At 33.9% G+C, this 15,261-nt stretch overlaps 1 protein-coding gene across 9 annotated transcripts in view; it reads left to right on the top strand.

The window, feature by feature from the left end:
- LOC149798606 (4'-phosphopantetheine phosphatase-like) overlaps positions 1-13,435 on the top strand; it is a 79,244-nt gene extending 65,809 nt beyond the window's left edge. For all 9 annotated transcript variants that reach the window (XM_089957430.1, XM_089957429.1, XM_089957428.1 and 6 more), the window contains exons 15-17: positions 842-999; positions 1,518-1,687; positions 4,724-13,435. In XM_089957430.1, coding sequence (XP_089813556.1) covers positions 842-999; positions 1,518-1,687; positions 4,724-4,961 — 566 coding nt within the window. In that variant the 3' untranslated portion in view covers positions 4,962-13,435. The remainder of the gene's footprint in view (positions 1-841; positions 1,000-1,517; positions 1,688-4,723) is intronic.
- The last annotated feature ends 1,826 nt before the right edge of the window (positions 13,436-15,261 follow it).

Raw genomic sequence — 15,261 nt, 5'->3', positions numbered from 1 at the left:
AACCACTGACCCTCGAGAAGCTACTGGCACGCTTTCTTACATGCCCACATTGGCTGATTCTGAGACTTGAACCCACGCAGACAGAGGTGAGATGGCAGTGATCCGTAACGGAGAGCGTTTTAGACCACTCGGCCACTCAGGGCCCCAATTTATTCTGTAGTGAAAAAGATATCTGGGTACATATAATATGAATAGAACAATTAAGTGGTGCAACATTGTGACCATGAGCTGCCAGTTACATGTAACACTGTGACCATGAGCTGCCAGTTACATGTAACATTGTGACCATGAGCTGCCAGTTACATGTAACATTGTGACCATGAGCTGCCAGTTACAATTAACATTGTGACCATGAGCCGCCAGTTACATGTAACATTGTGCCCATGAGCTGCCAGTTTACATGTAACATTGTGACCATGAGCTGCCAGTTACATGTAATGTTGTGACCATGAGCTGCCAGTTACATGTAACATTGTGACCATTAGCTGCCAGTTACATGTAACGTTCTGACCATGAGCTGCCAGTTACATGTAACACTGCGCCCATGAGTTGCCAGTTACATGTAACATTGCGACCATGAGCTGCCAGTTACGTGTAATATTCATCCAAGTGGCTTCTACTTTGTCTTTTGATGCTCTCAGAACAGAGTTCCACAGCTGTACTGATTGCTGTGGCAATAAGACATTGACCCACCTATCATGCATATCAGGGTCAGTGTCTTACATTGTTGAACTAACATCATGTGATGTGCCAGCAGATCTTAATTTAAGCTGTTTTGTTCAAATGATGGGATGATTGACAGACACTACCCTTGCTTTACTGTATTATCATTTTGCTACAGCAAGGCCTTGGTTGATTGATGACTTTGAAAAGTGGAAATTACGACTTAGCGAGGGCCCTACCCACAGATGTGCAGCCATTTTTTGTGATAACAGCGGAGCTGATATTATACTAGGTGTGTTCCCCATGGCCAGAGAACTACTCAGAAGGGGAAGCAAAGTAAGACAGATTTAAAACTGTTTCCAACAGTCTTCTTTTCTGTCAATTAAAGTATCTTGTATGGCTTAGTTGTATGTTGAAATACACATAGACAATAATTTTCACAAGTCACATTAGTATTTACTTATTTTGACCAGGTAAACTGAATTTGAACTTTGATCCAGTAACCTGGAGTACAGAGCAGAAAATTCTAAAGATCTGTCACACATTTGTACCATTGACAGAAAGCCATTGTGTTTAAATCTGATACTGGTATCAATTTATCATGTTTTTTTCCCAGAATAGGAACTAATTTTGAAAACAAATGTAGGTTTATTCATTTTTGTTCAGATTTAGCAAGCAACCAGAACAGCAAGGTAACTAAAGTCCTGATAGTTCTTGATTTTAACTAGATCTGTAGCAAAATTACAGAATGTTAAAATTGTTAGACTTTAGCCAAATTACTATGCTCAAATGTTTACACAATACTTGGCCTGGTAATTTTTTCAAGCTAAAGAACCAAGTCACATTCTTTGTAGGTAATAATTTGTGCCAACACTCGACCCACATTGAATGATGTAACCTATAAAGAACTGACCATTCTTGTGAAGAGAGTGGCAGACTTAAGCTCCGACATCAGCTCAGCACTCACAGAAGGACGATTGATGATTATGGAGTCTGGGCAGGGGTCTCCATGTCTAGATCTCAGGTACCACAATTGATTTGTGTTGAATTATGACTTTGGTTTTGTTTTTATGACCTGTGGAAGATTTTTGACAATTTTGCTGAGCATATGTTACATGTATTCACATATTGATCTGAAAATGGTATGATAAATGAGAATTTGAATGAATACAAGACTAACATATCGGGTGTAGTAGTAGCATTAATGTACATACATATGGTGTAGTTACCTGTAATATATACATATCTGGTGTAGTTACCTGTAATATATACATATCTGGTGTGGTTACATATACTTGTCTGGTGTAGTTACATATAATATACAGTCGACTCCAGTTAACTGTACAGCCTCGGGCCCATCACAAGACTGTGCAGTTAAACGGAGTACGGTATAGTACAGCTTTAAATCAGCATGGCACGAATATAGGTGAAGAATAACGTATAAAGATGATTAGAATCCACTCTTTCAACGTTTACTTAAATGAAACAAGAGTCTACAATGAACAACACTAACGTAATATTGTTAAATCAAACACAATGAAATTCATGATTTGCAAAAGAAATCGGCAATTGATGTCTGCACACAAGTTTTACTAATAAGTTGGTGAATTGCTGACTCTATTTTGTAAAACGGTTCAAATAGCTCACATTCTCTCTGTTCCATGAATCTGCGTAAATTCTGGAGTGACTGAATAGCGACTTTAGATGAAACCTGGTCATCTACTGCATCATCGTCATCACTTCTTTCATCATTTTCTACTGAGTTGTCGATTTCACCTTCTGTCTGAAGATCGTCATCTATTGCAACATATGATTGTTACCACACTATTGCCCCCTGGTGGGCGGGAATATACATGTATCTACCACCTATGGCGTCCTTTACCTGTCAATCATTTACAGAGTCGCATTTACCGGCTTAATTGTCGGCTTATTTGAAGCGCTACAGTAGTGGACTGACAATAACTGATCCTGACTACACATTGTGCAGTTAACCGGAGTAAAATTGTAATGAATAATGTGCCACGGGCAGAACATTCATCGTGCTATTATCCGGAGTGTGCATTTAAGTGAAGTGCAGTTATATGAAGTTTGTTATCATTGAAAAGTATTGGGGAAAAACGGGACCAGCATGACTACGTGCAGTTATCCGGAGTGTGCATTTAACCGATGTGCAGTTAAGTGGAGTCGACTGTATACATATCTGGTGTAGTTACCTGTAATATATACATATCTGGTATAGTTACATATACTTATCTGGTGTAGTTACATATAATATATACATATCTGGTGTAGTTACCTGTAATATATACTTATCTGGTGTAGTTACATATAATATATACATATCTGGTGTAGTTACCTGTAATATATACATATCTGGTATAGTTACATATACTTATCTGGTGTAGTTACATATAATATATACATATCTGGTGTAGTTACCTGTAATATATACATATCTGGTGTAGTTACATATAATATATACATATCTGGTGTAGTTACTTGTAATATATACATATCTGGTATAGTTTCCTGTACTATAAAGATGTATGGTATAAATTACCTGTACTATAAACATATCTGGTGTAGTTAAATATATACATATCTTGTGTAGTTGCCTGTAATTTATACATATCTGCTATAGTTTCCTGTACTATATACATATCTGGTGTAGTTACCTATAATATATAGATATCTGGTGTAGTTACCTGTACTATATACCTATCTGGTATAGTTACTGTTACTTTGTATATGTCTAGTGTAGTTACCTGTACTATATACCCATCTGCTATAGTTACCTGTACTATGTACAGGTCTAGTGTAGTTACCTGTACTATATACCTATCTGCTATAGTTACCTGTACTATGTACAGGTCTAGTGTAGTTACCTGTACTATATACCTATCTGGTATAGTTACCTGTACTATGTAAGGTTGAGTGTAGTTACCTGTACTATATGCATATCTGCAATAGTTACCTGTAATAAAGTACAGGTGCTACTAGTAGTAGGAGACTAAAACCTGTAAGTACAGGTCATTTTTTCAGACATTATTGCTTGGTATGTAAATGTTTCATGAAAAATGGTACGTCCTTCATTGAAAACCTAGGTCACTGTAACCTATTTTTAATTGCTTAGTGATTTGTTCTTACCTTTCTTTTATGCTCATTTTCTCTAGGTTAGATTTTTCTTTTAGTTAATTTACTCAGATACAATTGCTTAAAGAGTGTGTGGCCTATTTTTGCTACCAGAGATCTGCATTAACCATTGCTTTGTTTTCTTATTAGTGCCTTTGGAATTACATAACTTGCTATGTAATTGCATCATAAAGAGTTCTATGTAACAGTAAAACTATGTCACTGTGACTTGTATTTGATACTTCACAATGTGACCATGGTGCCATAGTTTTTATTTTGTTTTGTTCTTGCCACCATTTGATAAGCTTTAATGATTAAATTTAGTTCGGAAATGTGTTTGGAATGTTCTTAAAATTTTGGTTCTTCAGAATGTTTTGGTCTTAAATCTGATATTTATTTAATACGGACTTACTCTTTTTGGAATTACTGATGACTATAGTCGGTATACACCTGTTGCTCTTATATGGCAATTAGGGTCATGTGTCCCATTTAGTTGACTAAATTTTGTTATACTATTGCTACCTATTTTTTTTATTTGTTTTTAATTCCAAGTTGCTGAGGACCAATTATAATGTACTCTGTCATCAATGATAACAATACCATGCTAAAACATACCTCATTATATAAGGTGAACTGCTTCTTCCCATGAACATTGTTATGTAACCGGGGGGGGGGGGGGCACTATGCTGCATCTTTTGAAAAAGACATTTTCTCACCAACTAAATGCCATATATAAAAAAAATCCCACATATATAAAAAAAATCCCACCTACCTGCTTAATAAAGTCTTAGTTCTTTTTACCTTTTAATTAGATTTTAGTCTTTAAGGTAAGTATCATTATTCATGAGTGTTATAGACATGATATGGCCAGTATTATGTTAAAAAATGCTATTAAAACCAACAAAGCAATTCTTTATCTTTTTTGCAGGCTTATTGACTGTGACTTGGTAGACAAAATTAATTCAGAGCAAGTTGATCTTGTGATTTTAGAGGGAATGGGCCGTGCTATTCACACAAACTTTTATGCTGCTTTTTCTTGTGAAGTCCTTAAGGTGGCAGTTCTGAAGAATAAATGGCTTGCTCAGCGGCTGGGTGGAGACATGTTTAGCGTCATCTTTAAATACGAGAAACCTCGTAAAATTGCAGTTGGAGATAATGGAAAGTAGAGCTACTGTTATCAAACACAATATTGCATTGATACTACTTTGTTATCACTTTCTCAGTAGCATCTCATTTGATTCTGTTGTTCATATATGCCTCTGGATAGAGAGGATATTTGCTTGCTATGAATGAATAATGGATATATTTCATCAAGTTGGTGAAAATACTTTAGTTTTTAACCCACGAGACGAAATATATTCTTCACTCTGAGCAAGCAGATTTTTGGTTTGGTTTTGTGGGTTTAATGCTATTTTGCAGCACTTAATAGGTTATACAGGGTAGTCAGTTTATTTCATGGAAGAAGAGCCCAGGTAGGCCTTTGAAAGAACCACCAATCCATGGTAAGCAACTGACACATACTGACAAGCTTTTTCACATACCCATGTTGGCTGAGCTGAGGTCCAAACCCACACAGACCGAGGTGAGATGTCAGTGATCTATAGTGGCGAGTGCCTTTGACCGCTTGGACACACAGGGCACCCTTTTATTAGGAAATTGCCACATTAATTCCTAAAATAATATTTCAGATTTTAATGTCAATTTTCTAGTGGCATATAAAGACACATCAGAAAAATATAAGGATTTTTTTGATGAGCCTGTTTATGATAGTAAAATGGACCATGAATAGAATATCTCTGGAGTTATGTTTATCTATCTAACCTTATCTAAATTAGTATTGCCTCAACCCTCAAAGCCATCATTATTCTCAATACTTTGATTTGTTACTTTTATTTCATAATGAAAGCTCCAATTATAAGTCGCCGTTTAATCAGTGTTTACAGTGTGGTAAATGCTGTATGAGTAACATTATTGTTGCTTTAAGAAACTAAATTCATAAAGAAATAAGATTTTGAATGACCAGATGGTGTGAAGTATTTAAAGTCATAACTTTGAATTTTAAGCTGCATAGGCAGGGTATAAAGTACCGTGTAAAGCTGTAATGAGTACAATAATATAGAGAATTGTATAGTGCATGGTATAGCGTACAGTAATATAGAGAATTGTATAGTGAAGTGGTAAAGAGTACAGTAATATAGAGAACTGTATAGTGAAGAGTACTGCATAGTGATATAAAGTATTGTATAGAATACAGTGATATAGAGTATGGTGTTGAGTACAGTAATATAGAGAATTGTATAGTGAAGTGGTATAGAGTACTGCATAGAGTGATATAAAGTATTGTATAGAATACAGTGATATAGAGTATGGTGTTGAGTACAGTGATATAGAATACTGTATAGTGAAGTGGTATAGAGTATTGCATTGAGTGATATAACGTATTGTATAGAATACAGTGATATAGAGTATGGTGTTGAGTACAATGATATAGAATACTGTATAGTGAAGTGGTATAGAGTATTGCATTGAGTGATATAAAGTATTGTATGGAGTATCATAGAGTGATATAAAGAATTGTATGGAGTATCATAGAGTGATATAAAGAATTGTATGGAGTATCATAGAGTGATATAAAGAATTGTATGGTGTATCATAGAGTGATATAAAGTATTGTATGGAGTATCATAGAGTGATATAAAGAATTGTATGGAGTATCATAGAGTGATATAAAGAATTGTATGGAGTATCATAGAGTGATATAAAGTATTGTATGGAGTATCATAGAGTGATATAAAGTATTGTATGGAGTATCATAGAGTGATATAAAGAATTGTATGGAGTATCATAGAGTGATATATAAAATTGTATGGCGTATCACAGAGTGATATAAAGTATTGTATGGAGTATCATAGAGTGATATAAAGAATTGTATGGAGTATCATAGAGTGATATAAAGTATTGTATGGAGTATCATAGAGTGATATAAAGTATTGTATGGAGTATCATAGAGTGATATAAAGAATTGTATGGAGTATCATAGAGTGATATAAAGAATTGTATGGCGTATCATAGAGTGATATAAAGAATTGTATGGAGTATCATAGAGTGATATAAAGAATTGTATGGAGTATTGTGGTACAGAGTACCATATAAAGTTCACTGGTATTAAGTACAGTGGTCCCTCTCATGAACGGTCCCCTGACTAGCGGTCGCCCACACTTTACAGCCAGAATCCCTTGGCACCGAAGAGTTTGTATTGAAAAATACCCCTCAAGAAAGACCACCCCTCTGACGTGACCAGTGAACAACATGTTAGTGCAAAAATATAGAATTTACCCCTCACAAGCAGATACACATTTTATTTTAATGTGACCATAACCAATATTTAACTACTGTAAAGTAAGTAATCTGATCATCTTTCCTGATGTCTGTTTCCAGATGTCCAGTTTTCATTACTGAAAGAAATGTTGACTAAAGTACATGTACCACTAAGGCTATTATTATATCATTAACGCCGACATGTACGGGAAATGGTGTCAGCAATGTTTTGATAGAGCTTTCAGCTTCACACAGCGGATGTTTTTTTTTGTGTGTAATCGATGATTATGACTGGACATAATTGTCAAGATCATAACATGGTCAGATAGAAATGGGATCAGCAGTGTTTTAATAGAGCTTTGGGCTTCATGCAGCAGATTTTGTGTGTGTGTGTGTGTAATCGATGATTACAACCAGACATAATTGTCAAGATCATAACATGGTCAGATAGGCTAAATATAGATTTTTTGGATTAATACACACACAGGAATTAACCTTGAACAAAACATGTTACCAAACAAAGATATAAAAAAAATCATTTGACAACATATTATCACTTCCTTTATAAGAAGGCAATTTGTTTTCAAAAGTTTTGTCTGCAAAATTAAATTGCAGTACTGTACAATTAGCAAAATAGGAATAAATCACTGCAAAACTTGAACATGTCATCACGTTAATGAAGAAATAATACTTTAGAAGAAAAAGTAAAAGTTATCCAACTTGACAACAATGGGGGAGAGTTCAGTTGCCAAAAAATGTGCAGGGAGACTCAAATAAGATTGTAAAAGGTCAGGAGAATATTCTGTAAAAGTGAGAAAATGGAGTAAAGGGAAACAGAATTATTTTAAATATGAAACAATGTGTGTACCAAAATTTAAATAACGTTTTTTAATGGTTTTGTAATGCGCATGCCAACAATACGCCACTCGCATTTCACGCCTAAGAATAAGAACTATTAATTTATGTTACCTTTAAATAGCTCTGTTTTTAAGACAAGGAGAACATGTTAATAATTAATGCTACTTTTAAATGAAGATATTAACTGCTTTAAGTTATATGTAGCTTTCTTACTATATACACATACGTATAATTACACATCTCACAAATTTTAGTCCCCCCTCTGGAAAGGCCACCTGCCTTATAAGTCCACTTTCCTGGTGCAGAAGGGGTGGCAGTATAAGAGGGGGACCACTGTAGTGAAGCCTGCCAATATTAGCCACCCAATCACAGATTCATCTTTTGAAATTAGTCTGTGCACCAAATGTCATTATCAGTATTGTTGGTATTATTAATATTATTATTATTATTATTATTGTTTTTATTTTTATTATTATTATTATTATTATTATTAAGATTGTTTTTATTATTATTATTATTATTATTATTGTTGTTTTTATTATTTTTATTATTATTATTATTATTATTTAGATCGTTTTATATGCACTATTCAGCATAATCATAAACTCTGTGTTGCTCTCTCCCAAATTTGTGTTCCACACAAGATTGTCTGCTCACTTTAATTAATCCTGTAAATTAAATCATCACTGACTTAAAATAAACACTGATTTTAGTTTATTTTGGGCATCATGCCAAAACACTGATTTTAGTTTATTTTGGGCATCATGACACAAACACTGATTTTAGTTTGTTTTTTTGCATCACGACACAAACACTGATTGTAGTTTATTTTGGGCATCATGACAAAACTGATTTTAGTTTGTTTTGTGCATGACAAAACACTGATTTTAGTTTGTTTTTTGCATCACGACACAAACACTGATTTTAGTTTGTTTTGGGCATCATGACACAACACTGATTTTATTTTGTTTTGGGCATCATGACACAACACAGAGTTTAGTTTGTTTTGGGCATCACGACAAAACACTGATTTTAGTTTGTTTTGTACACCATGACAAAACACTAATTGTAGGTTGCTTTGGGCATCATGACAAAACACTGATTTTAGTTTGTTTTGGGCATAATGACAAAACACTGATTTCACTATTGATTGACATAAAACTGTAAAATGGAATCTTTCGTTGGCTAGCTTATATAAATTAGGCTTAGAAACAGCTGTTTATGCTTCAGAAGCAATATCTGGATTTAGCCATTTTCTTTACTCACCAAGAGTAGAAGACAGTCAGCTTGTGTGTTAGAGGTCAGTGATGAATAGGAAATCAAAAGATGTCATATGTGGCTATTTTTGTGGCTCAGTAACTGAAACTCTGATATCCTTTACAGATTAATTTTAAATACTGAATGACCCCAAACCCAAATGAAATGGTATGTAATTTGTACCACATCTCGGAGATGAACTTTCTTGCATCATTTAGCTTTCATTCACAGGCAGATAGATGGAACTGTGTTTTTCAGATGGTTTCTCATTTCTGCTATGATAACTTGGCTCCTTTTCTTGCCATCCAGCATATGAATTGCTTCAATCCTCTTCCTTAATAATAAAAACTTCCTCACCTTCAAATTTTACATATTGATACCTTTGAGTTACATTAACAGTGTGGCTGGTTGTTGTTGTTGTTGTAGGGTTTAACGCCTTTTTTCAGCACACAATAGGCTATACATGGCGGCCAGTATTAATGGTGGAGGAAGAACCCAGGAAAACCCCGGAAAGAACCACCGACCCACGAGAAGCTACTGGCAAGCTTTCTCACATACCCACGTTGGCCGAATATGAGACTCGAACCCACGCAGACAGAGGTGAGATGGCAGTGATCCGTAATGGAGAGCGCTTTAAACCACTCTGCCACTCGGGGCCCCCGATAGTGTGACTGGAGTGGATTCAAGTGAGATAGGAAATTTGCACATTGATTCACATGATATTCCATTTCTAAATAATGCCTTACTCTTACAGCAAACAGTTATTTGCGTAGACTGAGCAGCTACTGTGGATTTGCTCCAATAACCACTTAAGGCAGGAAGGAACCACTGTTTAGTTAGCAAACATTTGGCCACTAACTGCAGAAAGCAAGTAACCATTACACACAGGTGACTGCTATGCAAATGTGACCTTTAGGTTTGACTGGACATTGGTGTAGATTATTACAAAGAGTACATACAATACAGTGATTTAGGAGTAAATTTTTATAATGGTACTGCATAGAGTACATTTTTATAGAGTACAGTTGTATGAGTACTGCCTTGAGCAGAGTTATATAGAGTACTGTTGTATGAGTACTGCATAGAGTACATTTAAGTATAGTATAGAGTACAGCTGTACGAGTACTGTTTAGACTACAGTTATATAGAGTACTGCATAGACGTCAGTTATATAGAGTACTGTATATGGCATAGTTGTATAGAATACTGCATAGAGTACATTTGTATGAGTACTGTATATAGTACAGTTGTATAGAGTACTGCATAGAGTACAGTTGTATGAGTACTGTATAGAGCACAGTTGTATAGAGTACTGCATACAACACATGAGAATTTCTCCTTACCCTGCCTTCTGGAACCTTTTTTATATACTATTACTATCAACATCAAAAAATCATGTCTGTTTGAATATGGCCAATCTACCCCACAATATCTCATTAAGTTATGTATCATGCGCTGAAAGCAGCGTTTCATCCCAAACAAGGACAACTACAAATAAAGCAAATTGTTCAATTGATAGTGGGCATGGGGAGAGGGGTGGTTGGTAAACCTGTAAAATGGAATTTATCCTGTATACAAGAATGGTTTAAATATCAACTTACAGGAGTAAGTAAACTCACTTCTATTCACAGAAGAATGTGGACATAAACTGGTCTCCCAAATGACAGAAATTTATCCAACCACAGCATTTTTATTCAGTAAATAAATCTTGTATATTGTGATCTGCTGTTCCAAATCAAATAATGCAAATATCCAGTCACAGATGCATTACAGTAAATTTGAAATTTCAGCATCCAGTAATCATCCATTTACATGAATACCCCAACAACTGGAATGCTTAGTAATAAAACTGACACACTTTTAGGTATCAACACTGGTCATCTACCCTACACCAAGAGTGACATCACAAGGAATTTCCATTGGACAGTCTGTCTTTAAATATGATTTTGTCTGTGTCAAATGTTATATTTACTCGGGACAGTTGCTCTTTGATATACAATTTGTAAAAGAATTACTTTTAAATGTTAATTAATATAGAACTGCATCTTATGCTATTTCTTTTACATGCATCAAAAGAAAGGTGCAATTTCTGAGTAAGAATGAATGAAATTATTTTTTTGTCTTTCTCTCTAAACTATTTTCATTAAAAAAAAATCTGTCACAAAAGAATTTCAAATGGGTAATGATCTAATATTAAATGTATGAAACTCATTGAATATATTCAGTATTAAATCATTAACCATTTGAGATCCTTTATTTATGGGTTTCTGTTGTAGAAGTCATTGCGAATGAGATGCCATAGGCTTCAAGTCCAATACAGATTTACCATATACCATTGTCTTGTACAATAGAAATCCATATTGTATTATTCTGTGTATAATGGCCACTTTCTTATACATCTTGCAGTTTTCTTGAAAATCTGTTATGTTGACATAAGTAAATCAGTATTCTGTAATTTTTAAAGAGGAAAACAAAAAGACAATGGAGAGTTTGGTAGTAAGCTAAACAGGGCCAATGAGTGGAAGTAGAAAATGGCGTGAATGTAAATGTACATTGCAATGCCTTTATAGCGTAAGATTAGAATAATTTGATTGATTCAGATGAACCATATTGTTGAATTTGTATTAGAATATTTAGAAAATCTATTTAAAAAAATATCAAATGTTTGCATTATATATATTTTTTTTATATATCTGTAAAAAAAGAGTTGTGTAAAATTTGATATCATTTATTAACCATCGTTTTTATATAGACATTTTGAGGACAAAGAAATTATATTTGCCAAAATTACTGTTTTAGTAGATAGTGCAGAAGAGTTGATTGTAAGAAGTCAGGAAACTCAATAATTCATGTATGTTTGCATTGATTTGGTAAATATTGTAATAAAATGCTTTGTCATAAGTCTCATGTTCGTTAAATTGCATATATTGTTAATTTCAAAATTCTGTATCTCTTTTAGCTCATTAAAGTTAATGTATTTTAGACCTGCAGAGTTTGAGTGCAATCATGCCAAGGAGTTTTGTGAAACAGGTGCCTGTTTTTCATAATAACTTAGGAACCCAATAAAATGAAGAATGCCACATTTTATCATGCCTAGACATTTTTTTTTTTTTTTAAGCAGTGATTACATGCATGACCTGTCCAGAAACTGTTCATATCGAATCAATAATCAGGTGGATATCTTTTGGTGGTTATCTTGAATTGCCAATTCAGATTTTAATACTTTTTTTTTTTTAAATACTAATTTAAAGTTTTTGGAGTCAAATACATGTTTTTGTTTTGAATTTTGTTCTAGTCCTGTTGTCAATCCAAAATTGGATTAAAATTTTAGCTGTATAATAATCCTTGGTTTAAACATTGGAGATGACAACCAAGAGAAGAAAATGGGAGGATTAAAATCTAATTATTGGCAAATTATCAGCATAATTGGCAATGTAGATGTGGTCTGCCTTAATGCCTCAATGAGCCATTGAAACTCATAATGGTGATTGTTCTCTTCAAGAATTTCACGTTGAGCAAGAAATTGCCCCAAAGGCATTTTCAGTGGATTTTCAGTTTGTAAGTGGTTGTTATAGGAATATACTTCTTATAGTATGTCTGATAAATAACTTTTGATCAATAGAGATAAAACTCATCTTCATTATTTATGAATTGTGGCAGTGTCATTATGTTGCATGCATCAGAATTGATTATACAGCATTCCATGAACTTCTTATCATTACAGATTTATTCAAACCAGTTATACTTACATTTTGCCACCATTTATATGCTTTCTCATACCACTTTGGCTCAATCAAATTTGAATTTAATTCCTTAGCAGACATTTACTTTTTGGCTAAGTGAGCTTATTTTATAGCTCTGTGTCCATCATGTGTTGTCCATCCATACATCAACACTTGCTTGTTGTCATTCTAGAGGCCATATTTTGCCTCTGAGTTTGGTCAGTCTTAGAATATAGACTTAAATCATCAAGTTCTCAGACAAGTTTGATAATGAGATCCATGCATATTAATGAGATGATATTGGGTCTGATTGGTTGAGCTTATTACATCTTGAGAAATAGTGTTTTATCACATTTTGATCAGACTGGAATATGAGCTTACATTTGTGTTTTCTAAATGAATCCAATGTTTTCAAGCACTGAGTTTGGTTTTTATGTGACTTGCATTTCAAGCATTTGTTAGAATAAAATTGACCGTTATCAGAAGATCTGAGATTTAGTTCAGCATGAAAATATAAATCCACAGGCAATTGAAGCTTTTCAACTAGCACATTGATATGATGAATTTGTAAGTGATATGAATCCCTAGCTGGAGGTCATAGTAAAACAATGAAATTCTGAATGCTCCACCTTAATATTATGGGTATTGTTATGACTCTATGGTCTTTCTTAAAATAAGTATAAAGAAAGAATGTAAACCAACACGTTTTTTTATAATTAAAAACATATATTGCCCCAAAATCCAAAGTGAAAAAATAAAAATAACTTAGTGTGGTGAATGAAATCCAAAATAGTTCTATGAAGTCCAAATAATGGTCATTAATGTACTGATTTATTTAATTGAATTCAGAGTAATTCCATGACAGCTATTAAAATATCCAAATTGTCTTTAAATGAATGTTTGAGCACTGTAATTCCAATGAATGATTAAATTAAATAAATGAATCCTTGCAATATAACTCTTCCAAGGCTGGTAATTATGTTAGGAGTGCTTAATTATACAGAATAATTTTCTTATATAGAATGCTAAAACATAGTTACTAAAACATAATGATGGTTCAGTGACTCATTATCATTGCACATGGAAAAGGTAAACAGGGTCATGTGGGTTACAATCTAATCAAACATTAGGTCAGCTTGGCCTTTTTAGAAAACCCATAACTGCCATTCACATAATGTTTATGTGAATTACAGTACATTTCATCCTTGGAACTTGATGAATGGATCTATGCACTATTTACATGACTCGTCTTACAGTACAAACCCATTCATACAGAATGTTAGTATTTAAAATATTATTAATTAAACAACCCTTTCAAATTATAAGCATGAATGATGATATATATAATAATGTTTAATAGGACATACCATTTAAAGGATCTAAATTTATGCATTTAGGATACTTCTGTGCTTTTTGTTGATCACGTGCAATAAGATTCTGCAGATGTTTTCTGATGTATTATCATAACTTGTTTAAAGTAGACAAAACACATCCTGTCCCAAGAGAAATTTTAAGAGAGTATCTATGTGTCAAGAGACAAAACAATTTCTTTTCTGGCTTACTGGTTTATTTTGTTGTGGAGCAAATGGTAGATGCCAGTGCAACATCTCAATTCATGTTTATGCCCACATTCAGCCACAATCCAAGGTATGATGATGGATGATTGCATGACAGTCGTGAAGCCAGTAGTTAAACATCTTTTGTCATAAGAATGAACAGACAGAACAAAGATGACTAAGAAATAAGCTATATCAGATTTCACAGGATACCATGGACTGTAGATGTCATAACTGGTTTCCACTATACAATAAATCCCTTCCTTGCAAAGACTTGACATGAGCAGCAGGGAGAGTGAACAGACCAGAATTTCAGACTGAAATAAAGCTTCCTACAGAGGGTAGAAAATACAAACGTCAATAAATCTGAAGTAGGGAGGGTAAATAGACTAGATTTATTTGTGCAATAAAGCCTTCCTATGACAGGTGAAAAAATATGTGTCACTGACACCTATAACTGGGTTATTTTTGTGTACATCAAATATATTTACCTGGGTCGTAACCATGTGTGTGACCTGACAGAGTCAAGGGTGTAAAAAAAAGTGACGAGGCCTACATGATATATGCGACCGAGGATCATGTAAATTTATTGTGATAAATCCATGATGAATTGTTTAAGCACGCATGAATACATTTCTGAATTTAGTCATATTCATGTCCCCTGAACAACAAGTCTGATGAATGTTTCGCAGACTATGTGTATCGATTCCATAAGATAATCAAAAGATTGCAGTTATCTGTGATCACTTTAGGCA

This window comes from Sinohyriopsis cumingii, chromosome 5 (genome assembly GCF_028554795.1).
Source record: "Sinohyriopsis cumingii isolate HCF-2022 chromosome 5, ASM2855479v2, whole genome shotgun sequence".
In the NCBI taxonomy this organism is placed as follows: domain Eukaryota; kingdom Metazoa; phylum Mollusca; class Bivalvia; order Unionida; family Unionidae; genus Sinohyriopsis; species Sinohyriopsis cumingii.
Note: the sequence above shows the minus strand (reverse complement) of the source record. Positions and strands in the feature narration are given on the sequence as shown.